Genomic DNA, 20,048 nt, shown 5'->3' on the forward strand with positions numbered 1-20,048 from the left:
TGGCTTAAAAATTCTAGGACAGACTGAAAACCATCCACAAACACTAAGGCGTTCATGAATGGACTGAGTTCAACACTCACTCTAGCAGCACACCTTGGAATGACAACCAAAGCACGTGGAGCCAGTTCAGTCTCAGACAGCTAGGAGACCAGGCTCGCTAGATTTCTTAGAGCGAGTGTAAAGGCTGGTGGACAATGTGCATGAGTGTGTGATGCCTGCATGCTTAGATTGTGTTCATACAAGAGTAGGGAATAATACAGAAAAAAGAATGGTGGCAAAAAGATGTATCTCCAAACACCTTGATTAAAGTAGTTCTAACAGCCATAAAAAGAAAGCCAGTATACACATTTTATTAAACAGAAATAACCCGAACATAAAATATTTTAACATGCAATCAACTCCAGAATCCCCGAGGTACCATTCCTTCCAGGTATACCTGTTCAGAGCAGTGACACGTTTGAAGGGACCGCCAGCCCACATGTATGATGTAAGAGGGTGCTTGCAGGGGTAAGATGTGTGAAAGCCCAACGCCTTCTATTATGGCCTTGGCTGCTGCGGATATAGGATACATGATGCAGTGATGGAGCCCTGGTGTGTGACACAAGCTTTGCTGACTGTGTACAAGGAGGTCATGACATTGAGAGTCCAAAAGTGTAATGCAGGGACTGAGGATTATATAGTATGTGCACTATGGCCAGTGTTTTGTGAATGCTGTCCTTTCATGAAGAGAACAGCTGTGAATAAAGATGGTGTAGACAGGAAAATAGGTTGGGGGAAGGGGGTTTGTTGTTTTACATTTGGACACAGGCTGGTCTTGTATAGCAGCAGTTCCTCATGCACTGCCACTTGCGAAGGCATTGGTGGTTTGTTTTCTGACTGTAATACCGTGTGTGTGTGTGTGTGCGCTGGGGTTTCCGCCATTAATTCCCGTGGAGCCAGGGGAATAAGTGTTTTAGAGGCAGTGCAGAGGTTGTTTTGGGCTTCTTGCCCTTTGTTTACGCTGATGTGATGGGCCTGCACATGTTTTCGTTTCCTACATTTTCTGAAGGAGACAAACATCATCCAAGTGATTCTGCAAGTCTGAAAAGGCATAATCGGGATCCTACATTGGGAAATGACACAGCTAACGCATGATATGTCTCGGAGAATGCAAAATGCTTTGCTAGATGCACAATTTCATCCAATTGGCTACTATTCGGCCTCTGCTCTACGTCTGAATAATGATTTTAAAAATAATTTTTATTTTTCCTGCCTTCAAATTGAGTGACTAGAGTCCTATTGCGTACCCTCCATTTACTGCTTTTAATTCTAAGCTTTTTCCTGTTGCTACATGCATAAAGTATGATTTATGCACATAAAACATGTTTTCTGCAATAAAAATATTTTGTGCACACAAATAGTGTCTTCTGCACCTAGGACACAATTTATGGGTATAAAAAACTGGCGCCCAGAGCATTTTCTTTGTTTATAAAAGATGCTTTATGTGCAGAGACCTTGATTTGTGTACTAACTGTGCTTTCTGGTCAGAAGTGGAGTAGAAGTCCCTGGGGCTGAACCCAGAATGCATGGGGTGAGGGCGCTGCCCTCTGGGTGTATGCCCATGCACCGTGAGTTAAGCCTGTGCATCTCTCTGTATTGGGGTGTTATAGCTCAGGCCTTCATTAAACACGGGTTTTAACGGAGGAGCGCCGATTTGTGCGCACAGTTTTAGGCTGGTTTGCGTGCATGTTTTTTTTTGCTCAACAAAAATCCTCGTTGCGTAGAGAGTAAAACGTGCGCGCATTGGTGGGCGTACAGCCCAGCGCACCTTTATCACATCAAGCCCTCGGCTTGGTGTTCCCCTGAGCCTTTTGCAATAATGGAGGGCTTTTTACCTGAAACCTTTTACAGGCACTGCAATTCACATAAAAAAAAAGAATAAAATCAGGCTGTTTGAATAGTTTTCCTAGCTAATGGCGGAATATCTAGGAAGTTATCTGCAGTAAATAAAATGAGTCAAATGTCTGGATTGTAGAGAAAATTATGTGCTGAGGATTTAGCCATTAAAAAAAGGACTGGATTGTGGGGGTCTTACTGCTAGAGTGACTTAGGCTGCAGGCCACTTCTATTCATGCATAATGATCAGTCCTGGGCATTAGTGTTTCAAACTTTGTTTATTTTCATTGCTTTATTCAGCCATTCCCATTAAAATAGTCAATGCTTTGAAAGAATTTCTGATCGCATTTACCAGTGCACAAGCTGGAAATTCTTGATACAGTGGCTTCTGTATTGAAAGAAGAAAAAAAATGCACTTTCCCCGTTTTCCTTTCTCTACCGGCAGGATGCCAGGAGAACAGATCTTTAACAGCCAGTTTTAAAACGCAGTGCACGACAAGGGACTTGCCTCTACACGTACAAAATGAAGATGACAAGCTGGAGTTCTTAATTTTTTTTTTTTTTTTTTTTTACGTTCATCTCTGTACACATCCAGAAAAAAAAAATAATTTTACACTAAGCCACCTCACAAATACTTTTTCAAATCACTTCCTCAGCAGGAAATAAAATTAAATCTGCCACCTTAAAAAGCGCCGCACAACGGGGGGAAAACATTTGAAGAGAAAAAAAATATTGAATTGCACAGTATGAAATGAAAGACAAAGGGAAAGTCACTTCTTGAGGAACTTATCATTAAATATGACCATGGTCACTTACTTTTTCTTTTGCGTGTTTCATGCCAGAGAATTTGGGTGATGCGCCAAAGCGTGCATGCTGCTAAATTATTTCTGTCGTCTTCTGGTTTTATTTACAGCAACAGTTTTAAAAAGTCAACATGCTTTACACATCTTATTAAACAACCCAATCAGTTGTTGTAAAAAAACCCAAAACATTTCAGCCAGCAATCCAAAACCTCAAGGCATCCTCATTGCTGCCTCTTCTTTGTTGTGAGATAAATTTATATTTATCCAGGTTCATCAACTTCAGATTAACTTTGTAATACATATTCTTTATTTATAGCCATAAACTAATATGGCTAAGGGACTTGATGTTTGTTCTCCAAATTATTCTAAAATGCATTCAGTTTATTTTTCCTTGCAGAGACTTAAGGTTAAGAACCACTGTAGTAAACTAATAAGTCAACAGTGTAGTGGACAAGTATCTTAATGCTGGTTTATATTGGGAACCACTTTTATATAAAATGAGCCTTTACTGACTACTGTACCCCTTGGAAGAGTTTGCAAAGATTCAGAATTTATAGCAAATCCTATGCTTCTATGTGGTTTGTTTCTAGCTGGGTCTCATGGCCTTTCCCCCTTAGCCTCTTCTCGGCTTTCATCTTCTCTGTCTTCTGGTTTTCTTTTCCATTTCCTCTTGTGCCAGCCTCTTCGCGTCTCTGTCCCTTATTTGTCCCTGGGATAACTTTTTAAGATCTCATTTCTCCTCCTCCTTTCTTCCAACTATTTCTTCATTCCCTCTCTCTCTCTCTTTCTCTCCTCATCCAGCTCTCCATTTGCCGCTCTTTTAGTTCCCTCTCCTCTGACTGATCGCTCTGAGCCTTCCATCTCTTCTTTGCTGGCTCTGTGTCTCTCTTGTTGATTCGTTCCCACACCTCCCAGCCCACCCTCTCTCTCTCTGTCTGTTCCCAGCACCCCAGAGCCTTCATCTCCATTCCTTCCATATATCCCAGCCTCTCTCTCGCTTTCTCCTCCATTATTAATCTTCCCTCACCAGCCAGCCTGCCACATCTTCTCTATCCACATCTCTTGACGCTCTCTATCTCCCAGACCCTATCCTTGCTCTTTGCTCTCCCTTCTGCTAAGCCCTCGGTCTCCTCAATATTGGTTTACATCCCATGGCAGCTGGAGAGCAGCAACAGAGCAACCACCACAAGGGCTGGGAGTCGTGGGACTGAGGAGAGGCAGCAGGACCTCGGGGAACGTGCTGCTCTGCTTCTTCTCCCCTTTGTGGGCTTTATTTCTTTTAGTTTAAATACCAAGTCTTTATGGAGAGAATCAAAATCTGTAACAAAGATGACATACAGTATAAAACACACTTTGTGTTCTCAAAACAGCAGAATTACCTTTTACCAAATAAAGTAATTACACTGCTTACTCACCATTTCTAAGATATTTGTTATACAAAATTTAAAAGTACTGAGATTTCCAAAGCTGCTTGTAGTTGTCTCATTTTTTTCTGGTTTTTCCCTCCTTACGTTCATACTCCTTTATCTCTCCACACAAACATATTCTTTCCTGCATGCAAATGACACCAGACAAAAGCAAGGATGCTCACCGTAGCCCAGTGAAAAAACTGTGATTCACAGTCTAGACTGTGAATCACAGTTTTTTCACATATATCTTAGAAATATATCTTAGAAATATCTTAGAAATGGTGAGTAAGCAGTGTAATTACTTTATTTGGTAAAACAAATTTGAAATTTGGCCAGAAACTTATTTATAAATCTCATATCTGGAAACAGCATGACTGTATAATTCCTCCATATATCTATAAATTTGTCTGTCGCCATCTTTTTCTCTAAGAATTTTCAGTCTCCCCAAGGTCCTGCCATGAGATTTTATTTTTACCACTGTTTTATGCGAAGGTATTTTTTCGCTGCCATCAAGGCCAGGCTCTCACACTTTCTTTTCCTGATTAACCATTGGAGTTCCCAAAACAGCCATAGTTTTGTTAAAGGTAATATTTAATCCAGTTATTTTCTTAATGTTCCTTTGAATATCCTCCTAAAATATTTGTATCTTTGGACATAATAGAAAGATATACATGAAAGATCCTCTATCCTTATCAAATTTTTGTATTTTATTTTTATTGGGTATTAATATATAGCTACAGGAATTACCTAGTTCAGAAAGTATACAAATTACAGCAAATATTATAAAGACAAAAAATAACAATGTACATATCCCAGTCCATAATGTAAATTGTGGAGACAAGGAACCACAAGTCAAAGTAAGCTACACCTATTACACCAGTAAGAAATAAAGGATTACTGATTAATTAACATCAGGAAACTATGCGTAGTACTTCACTGTGCCTGCATCATTTATAAATCCAAATCTAGGGGTTAGATATACCTATTAGATTGATATTTAATGACACATTTGTGGGGAAATGTAACCAGAATAACCCACCCAATTGTAATACTCTAGGTCTCAGTATTAAAAATTGTCTCCTCTTTATCTGTGTTGGCCTAGCAACATCTGGAAATATATGAATTTAGCAGTAAATAAAACAGTTTCAGAAACAGATGAAAGACCGACCCTGTCAATTAAAATCGCAAGGCTAATCATTCCAGCATCATCACTTTCCAGAACTGGAGTTAAATTCAGTAAGTCCGGGTATGGACGTTGTCTCACCTGCTTGTTGGTTTGTCTCCTTTTTTGCAAAAAGAGGTAAATAATATGCTCTTGAAATAGGTGGACAGGATTGTCCCAGGATCTTCAAGACTTCAAACATATATTTTCGAACATTTTCATAAGAGTCACAGTGGATGACATAGGGAAATGAATAAAATGAAGTCTTCTCTTCTTCACCATATTTTCAAGGTTTTCAACTTTATGCCATAACCAAGTATTTCCGCAGATAACCAGTGTTCCATTTCTGAACTCTTTTTAGCTATAGTTTCAATTACCACCAAATGCTGATCCATATCCAGAATTTTATTTTCCACTTATTGAATTTTTTCCATGGATTTGATTAGAAAAATGTGATAGACTCCAGCACTTTGATAGATGTCCAAATAACATCGAAGTTAACTGTGGGTTTCATAACAGTCACAGTAGGCACATCATTGAGCTGTAACGTATTTAAATCAATTAAATCCAAGTCAAATTGTAATCTATTATTAGAAAATTCTATCTTTTGCTGACTTCTCCCAATGCCCACAGTCTGCAGATCTATTACTTCTCCTTCATCTCCTCTCACAAAGGAATTGCTGATGGGATGCCCCTCAACTCCTGAGTTGCTTCCTACTGCAGTGTCAGCTCCTGCTGCCTTGGCTGTAAATACGTCAGCTAGCCGTGCCTGGGGTGTGTAACTAGGAAGCTGCTCTTCAGGATCCACCAAAGACTGGACAGATGGACGGTTTTGTTGCCTGCTTGATACTGCAGCCTGATGCTTCTCTGTTGTAGGTCTCAGAGGAGGAAGATGTGTTGTTGACCCTCCTGGAGACTGAGATGCCTTGAGTCCCTTTGCTGGTGGAGATCAGTTTGACTATTTTTTCAGTATTTACTCCTAATGCTACCCTCAGCATGGTACTCCCCAAGCATTATGGCTGATTCATTCCTGCTTATCGACAAAGAAAGCAAATTTTCCTACCTGTAAACAAGGTTCCTGTAGACAGTAGGATGAATCACTCCCTGAAGAGCTGACTACCTCACTAAAGCAAGACAGTTTTGGAAGAGACTACGGTGCTTAAGAGGCAGCTTGCGTGTGCAGTAACTCCTACACATGCTTAGAAAGACTTTTTTTCTGAGCACTGAAAACTGAGTCAATGTTGGTGCCATCAGATGATGTCACCCCCACGTTACAGATGATTCATCCAGCTGTCTACAGAGAACCCTGTTTCTAGATAAGTAAACTTGCTTTCCATGTCCCCGGCAATGCCTACTGTCTCTGATTCAGTTCCTCTCTTCTAGTAGTGGCGGCAGCCTCAGGCTTCCCTCTTCGTAGTGGCAGAAGTGATTTCACCACATAGCCATTTTACTTCTCTAGCTAAGAACCTAGCAGCCAACAGTGAGCCCATACTCTCCTGCCTCAGGTTACCACTTTGTGTGGCAGGGGTGGGTTGTTTCTTTCCACCATTCAGGTTCCCTTCACCCTTGTGACAGCGATCTGGCTGTGTACCCCCTGGTTGAGAACCAATGAAATAAACTATAATATCATAATTACTAGTGCATACCATGTTAATACTTGAACACTCTAACCTTTCATGTTTCCCTTATCGTCTCTCTACAGCAGGGATGGGCAATTCCAGTCCTCGAGGGCCGCAAACCGGTCAGGTTTTCAGGATATCCCTAATGAATATGCACGAGAGAGATTTGCATGCACTCTGCCTCAGTCATATGTAAATCTTTTTCATGCATATTCATTAGGGATATCCTGAAAACCCGACCGGTTTGCGGCCCTCGAGGACCGGAATTGCCCACCCCTGCTCTACAGCAACAGACAGTTAAGAAGAAATGCCATGCTGGGTTAGACCAATGGTTCATCGAACCTAGTATCCTAGCTCCAACTTTGGCCAGTCTGGGTTGCCTGGAAATACTCTGCAAATCCTAAGTTTTAAAATCAAATATTAAAGCATCCTTTTGCTACAAGTTGAGCTACCAGGTTAATAGTGCCACAAAACACAATGGGATATGAGTGTTTCCTTATCTGAAAAAGAACCATATTTGCTTAACTATTCTAGATAGATTACCGAAAGCTTATGCATGAAAATAAATGTTAATCCCATAAACAAATCCTCCATAATATATTTTGTTTCCTGTAAAATAACCTACACTTTTCCTTCTTTTTCTAGCCTTCTTTCTTTGTGGTGTACAACATGGTGACCACAGCAGTCATTGCAGTGTTTGAGAACACGTCCGATGAGCTACTGGAACTGTTTGAGAACTTCTGTGATCTGTTCAGGAATGCCACGCTGCACAGTGAGGCAGTGCAGTTCCCCTGCTCAGCTTCAAGTAACAACTTTGCCCGACAAATACAACGCCGGTGAGCAATTTGAGCAGACTTATGCAGGTAGATTTCTTCAGTCAGTGTACCACTGAACCTTAGTAATTGATGCATCTAGGGACAAAGAGGTGCTTTGGGACTCTCAGTTAAGACTGCTCTTCAAAATATCCACCAGTGAATACTCATAAGCTGTATCTGGATATATTTGGTTTAAGAACCAGCTTAATATGCAACAGTCCAGACCCGGTTTAGGGTTCCTGAGGGCCAGGTTTGAAAAAACTTGATTTAGACCAGGGATTCCCCGTTGCAGTCTTCAGGAGGTACAAATGGGCCTGGTTTTCAGGCTGTCCACAATAACGATTAATAAGATATATTTGTATACATTTGTTCCAAGAGTCATATTAATTAGCATATTTTGATTGCTCTGAAAACCAGCCCTGCTTTTGTAGCCTTTGAGGACTGGAGTGGAGAAACCCTAGTCTGTACTACGAGAGAGCTCTTGCTTTCTTTCTAGAAAATCATTCTAGGACTATGAAAGTGGAGCTCATTCTAGGAATATAAAATTGTTTGTAGTCGGCTCCCATCCATGAAATTTGCACCTGTCGGCCAACCACACTTCTTATTGGGAGACTGAGTTTGACTCGATGGATGTTCCTGGAGCTGTTGACCCTATAATGAATGACTTTGCTTATAGAAGTATTAGCTCCTAAGCTTGGCCCTAAGGAAAGAAAGGACCCTGGGTTTGATTTCTGGTTCACGTCTTCCATTCCTTGGGTCAGCCAGGGTGTGAGGGATGCTGCGAAGGTAGCCTTCAGTGCTCCTTGCAGGGGAGGAAGTCGTCACTTTGCAGTGGCAACACCGAGTGGTCAGATTTAGGGCCACGTTTGCAGGATTCTGGAAGCAGCTCTGGTGAAGGCCTGGCACTGCAGTGACTGGATTAAAGGTACATTGAGAGTGCTTATATAAAATAGGGGGTAAAAACTCCTCAGGTGACTGCAAATGAAGATTCTTGGCACCAGATCCCAGCCCTGGTTCTGAATGAACTGGAAGATATCTATATCTATATATATATATTCGTTCCAAGCAATAATTCTGTTCAATATGTGAAGAGCCAGAGAGCCATCAGGTGGCAGAGCATCCGGAAAGTATGGCAGAGAGGCACACTCGGTTCCAGTTTAGTTAGGCAGTCCAATGCATGGCACTCTGTTCAGGATGATTCTTTTGCAAAAGGGTAATTACCCACCAGTAATAACTGGTCTTTAAAGAATCACACAAGTCACCCGTCTTGCTGAACATTACCCTCTATGCCATCTATTAAAAACCATTGGGACATAATGGCTGCAGCGTCTTCTGCTGGTAGGAGAAGTTTGGGAAAGCTGGAGTCAGCATTGTACAGGTCCCATGACCCATTGGTACAGTTCTATGTGGATGCTTTTTTTTTGTTTTGTTTTTTTGAGAACATTAGTTATTTCCTAGTCATGGAATCTTATTATTATTACAGCACCTACAGTAAGGTAAGATCTCAATGGTCAGTGGCAACCATAGAAATTTTGATGCTCAGTTTTCATCAGTTGCTGGCCATATTACCATTAGATTACAGAGGCAGCATGGCAGAAGACTAGTGGTCAGTAATTATGAGAGAAGGTTTGAGCACCAGTTTTCATCAATTGTTGTCCAAATGGCAATCGAGCTTCAGAGAGAGGTCTACCCCTCTATACATGCCTCTTAGTCACTAGCCTATTGACAGCAGTAAAACTGAGGATACTGCCAGTCATGAAGCGATTTTAACGGAGGAGGAAAGAGAATGGGGAGCTGAGCCACAGACGCTGTGTTTGTGAGATGTGCAAACTGCAGTGTATAATAACTACAGCACATGCCCAGTGAATGTATTACAAACCAAGGAACTGTGTTACCAGCTTAGCTAACATTACCCTTGTTAAATGTAACTGTACTTTCGGACACCACAGTTCTAGTTTTTGTTTATAATGCACTCCTGTTCGATGTAAACCAGCAAGATATGTTTTCATGATTGCCGGTATATAAAAACTCTAAATAAATAAAATAAATAAATTACGTTTTTGTGCTACTTGGATTTAGATTTAAAGACACAATTGTGAATGCAAAGTACGGTGGTCATACTGAGGCAGTGAGGAGGCTACTCGGCCAGCTGCCAATCAGCGCCCAGTCCTACAGCGGCAGTCCTTACCTTGACCTCTCTCTCTTCAGCTATGATGACAAATGGGTGTCGGTGATGGAGAGACCCAAAACATGTGGAGATCATCCAATAAGGTATGAGGAGTACTCGAAGCGTCACACATGCATAAATACAGAAATATCACGGGGTTGCTTTGTTTTTTCGTATCGCCTTGTGTTTTTGACCTGTTAAGTGAAAACGTTCCTTTTTCCAGTATATGTGCTGTACATAGCATCTCATCTAATTTTTTTGTCTTAAAACGTTCAATTAAAATTTGCAGACTGAAAACGGGTGCTGCTGAGGTATTAATTGGCCACTGAAGACAGACCCATAGAGCAGTAAGGCCTTTTTCTGCTGTTAAATGTCTCTGTTTCAGATGACTATTAGAGATCCCCAGCCACTTCTTTTCAGCCCTATTACAACAGTCAGTTTTGTGTATTAAGACTTTATCTTCAAAGTATTCCTGCTGAACAAAAAATTAGTGATTTGAATAGAGAGAGAGTTTGCAAGAAACCTTTCCATTATCACATATGAATTTTAAGCAAGGAAAATAACTTTAATTGCTACAGAATGATAAAAATGAAATTTACAGAAACTGTATTCAATTTATATAACTTCATAAACCCTTAGTGGTTTTTAATAAAGACCAAGCATGAGTTGCAGACTCATATTTTTACATTTTCTGTGATGATATTTAACACTACCACTGTACACAGAGCTGTACAAACATAGTAAACAAAAAAAACCTTGGGCTGGTGGCGATATTACAAATAATTGCTGGAAAACTGCCAAATTAGAGATACATTATGTGTGATAGAGCTTTGCCATCACTTATCACTATGATTTAGCTTTTCTTTATAATCATTGGTCTCAGCAATGTTCAATGCATCCAGTCAGCTATTTTGTACATAAAGGTCTTTAGTACTAAAGGAGTATTTATCTAATTAATTGAGTTCATCTTCTGTGGCACTGTTCCAACTTTGTCAGCCCGACACAAGCCCCCATGTTACTCAAGCTTCTTCAGGAGTACAAGAATAGAAGTCAGTGTACTCTCTTGTTAATAGTGGAGCTCTTGCAGAACTGGAAACCTACCACAACTGACAGCCACATGATGTTGAAATGACCAATCACTGAGAAAATGCTGAAATAACCACAGAAACCGAATACAGTACATCATGGAAATTGCTCGGAGGTATGAATCAAATCATGCTGAACCAATCAATGGTTTCATTCATACCTTTGGGTTGCATGGTGTTAAACATAAATAGCCAATGTTGTTCTTTGTAATTTAACAATGAAATCAAATCACCACCCTTTTTTAGCGGCTTCAAATAGTTGATTAAGGGGTAGATTTTAAAAGGAGCGCGTGTGGCGTACGTGTGCGCTCGCTACCTGGCACGCACACATGTACGCCCGATTTTATAACATTCAGACAAAGTCCAGCTAGTAAAGTTATCCAGATAAACTTCTGGCTACCTTTGGAGCCATATTGAACAGTGCAGCCACGCTATTGAATATAGTCGGCTATCTTAATTAGTTAGCTGGCTAATCTTAGGAGAGCTCTTTGACTCGACCAGGCTTAGCCGACTAAGGGGGTTATTTTCTAAAGGTTTATCGTGTGCGATAGGATGTAAATGACTGGGAGGGGAGGAGTCAGCCGCGGCACCGCTGCCAGTGATAATGTGAGGAACATTCTCGCCGGCAGTAGCTCGGCAAATAGCAGCATCTTTTATGGTGGCGCTATTCGCGTGAAAGGCTGCGGCCTTTTGCAGGCCCGCCCCCTTTTTTGTGGGATTCATCATTCCGCCCCTAATTTATCTGGCTAAATTGTAGACTCCTAACTTATTAGCCAGCTAGAATTTAGCCGGATAAAGGCTGACTATAGCCAGGTAAGCCATTTAGACGGATAACTATTATACTATCCGCCTAAATGGCTTTTTTTTATATGGACCTCTGGATTTCCATTTTCATAGACTTGTTACTACAGATATTATTTTTTTGTTTGAATGCTGTTTCCTTTATTTTCATTTTATGTGATTATTTCCTAATTCAGTGGTAATCTAGAATTTATTTGAAGTTTTCATTTAAAGAATATGTGATAGCTCCTATGCTAGTAAAGACAGCCTTGACCTTTCCAGCATATTGGTTTTATTAGCAGTTTAGTGTTTGTTAGGAAGCCATAATTTCTTGTTACATTTTGTGTTATGACTTCCATATCTGAGGTGCTCAGCAGACCTACATAGCTGTTCTTTATTTGCAAGGTTTTTGGGTGATACGTTATTTTATCTGAAACCCTTACCCTATTTCCGCTAGCATAATCTTTTGATAATCCATCTAGACTGCAGGAGTGTCCTGGTAGAGTTATCTATGTTTAATTGTGCAATTCTTATGTTTTATATTTATACTGAGAAAAAGCAATTGCTTAGTTATCCAGAGACCAATTTAACTGTGCCTATTCTGCACTTATAGTCCTACCATAGATTCATATCATGCTAGACTCATGTAGCATAGAATTGTCTGTCTTATTGGAATTGAAAATGAGTGCAAATTCATATGTTGGTTTGTGATGTCGGTGGAGAAACTGAGGAAGAGGAATAAAATATATATGGAGATTTATATCACTAACATAAAACACTCCTGTGGAGTGGAATACAAGCACACATTAATCCTTTCCAGACAATTCTTTTTATTGTAATTTTTTAGAAAAGTATCACAAAAAGACAGATTACATTAACCATTTACAAAATTAACATACTGTACTCAAATTTTTATTTTTTCCCCAGATGTTATTTATTTATTTATTTTTAATTTTTTTTTTTTTTTTTTTATATACCGATGTTCCTGTAAAGAATACATATCGCACCGGTTTACAAGGAACTGAACAGTCGCCTCCAGGGCAGAAATACATTAAAACAGTCGCCTCAAGGAAGAATACATTAACACAAGTATACAGGAAAACTATTAAAAGAGAACTGATTTAAAATCATTTAAAATCATTCTCACTCATACTCATACACACTCAAACGCACTCTATTCATTCATAAAACATATTTAACATTAAACAATCCTTATGCATGAAGACTCAACATATTCTTGATATTTCAATCCTTTCTTTTCTTTTTCACTTTAACATAAATCCCTGTTTTTTACATGGATCACACAATACACATCTCAATAGTTTTATACCAGTGCATCAAACAATTTCTCTTCTCCATCAATCTCTTGATCTTTCCATTAATCCCAACAGAGCCCTCGTTTCACCTTATGGCTTCATCAGAGGAATGTTAATCAGTGATTTGCAAATGTTCTTAATATATCCGTATATTTAAGATATCCTGCCGAATGTGTAGATACACCATTGGTCTTTTCATAAGAACTCCAACTTTCTTCGATTGAAATTCAAATTCTTTGTATAAATGCTCACAATCCGCTGTCTTCACATCGAACATCAAAAGATATTTATGTTATTTCTTCGATTCCTTCTCTCAAACCTTCATACTGCCATTACGCCGTCCACTCAATCACCGCCAAACTGCTTTTTTTTGGCTACTACTGATATCCTCCGTAAACCTCAATACTTCATCCTTCCGTTCCGTCTTGACCGCGGAAATTTTAACCTTAGAACGCTTAGTCTTACATGCCTCCGAGCAGAATTTAGCCCTCCTCGCGGCTTTACAAACGCTTTATGTTGAGTACAGTATGTTAATTTTATAAATGGTTAATGTAATCTGAATGTCTTTTTGTGATACTTAAAATTACAATAAAAAGAATTGTCTGGAAAGGATTAATGTGTGCTTATATTCCACTCCACAGGAGTGTTTTATGTTCGTGATTATTGGGCACGAAGAAAGTGATATATTGCCTAAAATTTTGGTTTTCTATTTTGTAGATATAGATCTATATCTGTATACTGCATATATATTTCATTTTTTTACAATGCTTTTTTTTGGGAAAAACAAGTGCCAGTACTCATGGCCCTTCTTGGGGGTGGGATGGGAAGAGGCAACCACCTAGAATCCCACCCCCTTGCAACTAGCTACAGAGCCTATGAAATGACAGCTTTGCAAATACATGAAGTGATGAAATAACAGGGAAAGCCATCGGGCCTCACCTAGGGCTCAGCGCGCACAAAGTGTACATGTGTGCACCCCCTTGTGCGCGCCGACCCTGGATTTTATAACATGCGCGTGGCAGCGTGCGCATGTTCTAAAATCGGGTGTACTTCTACTTCCCCTAGTTTTTCCTATCCAGCTAATGATTCCTTGAGGTACTCCCCCATTCTGAGAAAGTTGTTTTCCTGAAGTCTAGCATCCTCGCCTTAGAATGAACCTTCATCTCTTGTATCCTAATATTGAGCCACACCATCCAGCAGTCCCTGGCTCCCAGATAATCATCCAGCATAGCTCCCTGCTTCAACGGCAGGGGAGAAGAAAAACAACCAATAAGGGCAGAAGAAAAACTGATACTACAAGCATATCCAGCATAGCTCCCTGCTTCAACGCCAGGGGAGAAGAAAAACAACCAATAAGGGCTGAATAACACAGTCTGGGTAAAACAAATAAGCATGGGTGTAGCTTGCTTATTGCGGCGGTTACTTCCCCTACTACCCATAACTAATCAAGCTTGATATTTCACTTGGTTGCAGCTCCATCACTGCTCTCTACATTAATGGTGGGGGTGGAAGGGAAATAGAACCAAAGAGCTAAGAGAAACAGATAAGTATGAGAAAGAAATGTGAAGCTTGCTGGGCAGACTGGATAGGCCGTTTGGTCTTCTTCTGCCGTCATTTCTATGTTTCACTACAACATCAGAAATTCTGCCCCGTTGGTAAGCACTAGGTCCAGTATCGCCACCTCCCATGTGAGTTCTGTTACCAGTTGACAGAGCAGTTCTTGTGGAGCATGCAGGATCTCCCTGCTTCTGGAAAATACGTCCACTTGGTGTGTGTTACAATTAAAGTGACCAAGAATTTTATAAGGCTTCTTTAAGGAAGGATGATTAAATTCCTTCAAACATAATACATGCGGACATGAAAAACATGTATGCTCTCGGCTTCTCCTCGAAAGCTTGGTAAGAGATCATCCCACCAACTGGAGACTTTCGAAATGGCGCCCAGTTAGTAACTTGGTCTCTGACAAATCAGAGGCTTCTTTAAGGAAGGATGATTACATTCCTTCAAACATATAATACATGTGGATATGAAGAACATGTATGCTCTCGGCTTCTCCTCGAAAGCTTGGTAAGAGATCATCCCACCAACTGGAGACTTTTGAAATGGCGCCCGGTTAGTTACTTGGTCTCTGACAAATCAGAGTCTTCTTTAAGGAAGGATGATTACATTCCTTCAAACATAATACATGTGGACCTGAAGAACATGTATGCTCTCGGCTTCTTCTCGAAAGCTTGGTAAGAGATCATCCCACCAACTGGAGACTTTTGAAATGGCGCCCGGTTAGTAACTTGGTCTCTGATAAATCAGAGTCTTCTTTAAGGAAGGATGATTACATTCCTTCAAACATAATACATGTGGACATGAAGAACATGTATGCTCTCGGCTTCTCCTCTAAAGCTTGGTAAGAGATCATCCCACCAACTGGAGACTTTCGAAATGGTGCCCGGTTAGTAGCTTGGTCTCTGACAAATCAGAGAGAAAGAGGGGAGCAGGAAATGTGGCAGGCTACCTGGCAGTTTAGTCAGATTCAGCGTCTATACCGGAACCTGATCTGTAACTTACTGGTCAGTTATTAAAACAACAAACAAAACAGGTATGGGAAAGAAGTCTTCATTTTCTATCTTTTTGTTTTCCTTCTGACTTGAAGCAGTAGACATTTCTGCCATGACCAGAAATTACTGCTATTTTAAACTCTTACCATGAGTTATCAATCTTAAAGACTCTGTATAAAAATATCTGGCAATAGAAAGCTGGATTTTTGCCAAATATAGCTTAAAAATGATGTAAAAGTAGTACATTGAATGTTCTATTATATTTCAAATTAATTTAAATCAAAAACAAAATTCTGTCTGGCATGATTTGAAATCCCATTTAAGGAGCTATGGTTCTAATATATGAACATTTTCCAGAATAAAATGTGTTTCTTTGTTACTGTTAAAGACTTCTTTATCTTGACAAAAGGCCGTTGAACTGTAAATGTTTGGAAGGGGAGAGTTGGCTTTTGAAGGCACAGTAAACCGCTTGCTTTCTGAATGCCCCGATTGCCCTGACCAGCTGTGAGATTAAGCGGATCAGCACAAGTAAAATGCTGGAGCCCACAAGAAGAAAACAGGATTTTAGCGCCATTTGGCAGCTGCACGTTTCCAGTATGTGGCATGCTTGCTTTTTTTTAAAGGAGGAAGAGATTAGTAGGGAAGAGGATAACTGATTTGAAAACACATTTTAAGAAATAAAAGAATACAGGGAAAATCTCTCATTATGAATTGAAATGCCATGGAAATTTGAAAGGCACTGTTCTAGCTGACTGTTTTGTTGACAAAAGTCTTATATTTCATTCAGAGTCTTAATTTAACTGAGTAGTGAAAGTCCATGGAAACGGCATTGAAAGTGGTCTCTGATTGCTGAGCAGTTTTTAAACAGATTTAAAAAAAAAAAAAGAAAAGAAACCAACAACCTGGCATTACCTAAAATTGCAGGGACTTAGTCTTGCATACGGTAAATTACCTTGAATTGGAAATGTATTTGCAGAGTGCTGGCCATCTTTTAAAAAAAAATGTTGGTTTTTTTTCCCCTGAGGGATCAATTTAAAAGTAATAACACAAGAATTGAAGTTGCTTTTTCTGCACGACTTAATTATTTTTTATTTGGTTCGTAACATGAAGAACCATAGTGTGCAATAAAAATAATTAAAGAATGGCCAGCTCAGTGTATTTCCAACCCATTTGGTACCTTAAAATTTTTCTGAAACCCAAAAACTCTCTCCTGAGAGAAGCAAGTGGATTATTTCAGTGAAGGGAGGAGATTGTGCACTGAAATAAAGGTTTGAAGAGGCACATTAAGAAAGTAAAGTTTTCAAATTAATACAGAAACTTTCCAAACCAGAATCCCGTACCTCTTTTACCACTGCTGGGGAACAAAGTTTGCAAAATTCTTCATGGATAAAATCCAAAACATGCGCTCCTCCATTGATGCTTCTCCCTCTATCACACCTAACTTCATTACCCCCTTCCTGGCAACCACACCTCAGCTCCTTCCAGACATTATCCAACTGTCAGACCTTAGAACGATCTTGCCTCATGAGGTGAAAAAAATCCTCCAAAGAATCAGCCAAATCCACAAGCCCTCTATATCCAATTCCCCCCAGAATCATCTGTAACCTAAAAGAAGAACTGGTGCTATCCACCATAATCAATGCCATTCTATCTTAAGGCTCCCTTCCTAGCTCACTTAAACATGTGATTATCAAAACTATCCTGAAGAAACCAGGCTCTGATCCTAAAATAATCGACCATTCTTACGTGTCTCTAGCATCCTCCTTTACAAACTGGTTTCAACTCTTTGACTTCATTGAAGAGGGCAACACTTTGTACCCATAGCAATCTGACTTTAGAAAAGATTATGGAACTGAGTCAGTCCTATTGGCCATCACTGATAATATTCATCTGAACACTGGCCTAGATGGCAACTCCATCCTGGTCTTGTTGGATCTCTCTGCCGCTTCTGATGCAGTCGATCACCAACTCCTGATCCAGCGCTTAGGTAACATTGGTATTGGAGGCACTGCCCTTAAATGGTTTGAATCCTTCTTATCCAGCAGTACACAATTGGTCTCATGGGCCAACGTATCTTCCATCCCGAAGGCTCTTACTTGTGAGTACCACAGGGCTCTGTTCTCTCCCCAGTTCTCTTCAATATTTACATGTGTCCAATCTGCAATCTCATGCAGTCCTTCAACATAGGTTGCCACCTTTTTGCAGATGACATCCAACTTTGCTTCAAAATAGGACCTGACTAAGACTCTCTGCAATTGCTATTTTCAACAACTGTGTCACTGCAGTTGCCCATTGGTTCAGTAGCCATAAACCCAAACTAAACCCCTCCAAATCTCAACTCCTCTGGCTAAGCTGCTGAGGTCATCCCCTTTTATCTCTATCTTCTCTGTCAGGCCCTTCACATTATCCAAAGGAGTCAGTACATAGCCTCAGGTTCAACTTGACCAATATTCCACAATGGAATTCCACATCTCAAAAATAATTAATTAGAGCCTCCTTTGTGTACTTACACCAGATCCACCAACTAAGAAACTACCTGAACCAACACAACCTTGCCCCTGTAATTCATGCGCTGATCACCAGCCGAATTGACTACTACAATTCACTGCTGAAATACAGTATGAAATGCCTTCAGCTCTTGCAAAATTCTGCAGCAAGAATCCTGGTAGGAGCCAAAGCAAGAGACCACATAAAGTCCATCCTATTCAAACTGTGCTGGCTCCCAATAGAATCCAGGATAAAATTCAAAACCCTCTGTGTTGTCTATAAATAAGTGAATAAACAGGCTCCAGTCCCTTCTTACTGCTTACAGCCCCTCAATAAATACCTGATCCTCCCAAAGAGCCCATCTCTCCTCCCACCCCTAACATCTACAAAACTGGCCTGCACTTAGCTGCACCCAAAATCTGAAATGAGCTACCTTGTACACCTTCATCTAGAGCCATCCAACCTCTTTCCCCACCGTTATTGTGTCTAGACACTGATTCTGTGGTGACGGCATTCAACACTTTTAACGGATGTTATTGTTACTATACTTTTACTTAGCCTACTCTAAATGAGTTGTAATCCACTTTGAGGCAAATTTTGAAAAAGAATAAAATAAAGGAAAGATACTGCAAAAACAGTTAGTCTTCCACAGTTATGCAGTAAGCAGTGGTTTTGGAGACATTGGGACTATTAGGAGATTTGGGTTCAAGCTTTTTTATTTCCTTTCCAACTGAGAATAACACACAAAAGGGTTGAATCAGCACAAATGTAAAACTCGTGAGCAGTGGTGCCAGTCTTCAAGGCTTCAACCGTTGCTACTGACCATTTGCATCTTTCATAAGCATTCTTAAAAAAAATACAGGCGAGGTTGTAGTAGAGTGGCACACATTCACCTGTGATGGGCTTGTATGTTTGTCTGTGTTCTGGGAGGGGATGTGCCAGTAGAAGAAAAAAAATCTCAAGGACAATGGGCTTTCCATTTCAGATTTATCACTTACTAGCTTGGCCTTGGGAGCTGGGATTACTCTGTGCTCCCTTTGTGTTACAGGATGTTGGTTTCTCAATTTCTACTTACAGCTTGTTTCACCATCATGCTTTACTGGAAATGCGTTTCTAAAACTTAACCACACAAACTATAGAAATTGTCCTATTGAAAGAATGTCTTTCTCCCTCAAAATAGACAGGTTAGACTGATAAGATTTGGGGTATATATTTTCAATACTATAATTAGGGCTTCTGATTTTAGCTTTTAGCTGATAAAATGCTCTTGATGCAATAAAAAAAAGAAAAAGTTGTTTATTGAATAAACACCAGAAAATCTCTTTCACCTCTGCCCTTGTCTTGGTCCTCCACTCTGTTTTAGTGCCTTGTCCTTGCTGATGGCTCCTTAGCTGCACACATGTATGTATTTAATTAATTTGCAGAAGTACCCAGCAATAATACCTATGCTGCAAAGATGCCACTAAACACTCTTAATTAGCTAGAAAATAAACACTGAAATTTACAATTGATAAACACCTAAGAATTGAAGCCCTAATTGTAATATAAAATGTTCTTTTGACACTGTTAAGGAGAATCTCTTTTTCTGTATCAGAGTTCTTGGAGATATACAATATGAATTGCCTATGATTGTACATCACACCGTTGGGTTTTTTTGATATTTCTTTTTTCTTCTTCTGTGTTTGCTATTTTCCTATTGTATTTTCTAATTAGTATATGGATTATCCAATCATTTCCCTGTTGGACTAAGAGTATTTGTACAGCACTGTATATTTTTGTTTTTATATATGTCTGCATTCAAATAAAAAGTAAAAAGAAATGAATAGAAATATCAAAAAGTAAACATAAATCTTTCATTTGTTTGCCTTATGCTTGAATTGGTGAAAAGGGGTATGCTTAATGTTTAAAATATTTATATAATCACATTATCTAAAATTCTAAGTGGGTTACAAAAAAAATTCATAAAATACAAAAACCA

The 20,048-nt window shown here is 39.7% G+C and overlaps 1 protein-coding gene across 3 annotated transcripts in view; it reads left to right on the forward strand.

Moving 5' to 3' along the window:
• DET1 (DET1 partner of COP1 E3 ubiquitin ligase) overlaps positions 1-20,048 on the forward strand; it is a 71,068-nt gene that overhangs the window by 31,897 nt on the left and 19,123 nt on the right. For all 3 annotated transcript variants that reach the window (XM_029574296.1, XM_029574295.1, XM_029574297.1), the window contains 2 exons: positions 7,514-7,704; positions 9,763-9,954. In XM_029574296.1, coding sequence (XP_029430156.1) covers positions 7,514-7,704; positions 9,763-9,954 — 383 coding nt within the window. The remainder of the gene's footprint in view (positions 1-7,513; positions 7,705-9,762; positions 9,955-20,048) is intronic.

Source organism: Rhinatrema bivittatum, chromosome 13 (assembly GCF_901001135.1).
Source record: "Rhinatrema bivittatum chromosome 13, aRhiBiv1.1, whole genome shotgun sequence".
Taxonomy (NCBI): domain Eukaryota; kingdom Metazoa; phylum Chordata; class Amphibia; order Gymnophiona; family Rhinatrematidae; genus Rhinatrema; species Rhinatrema bivittatum.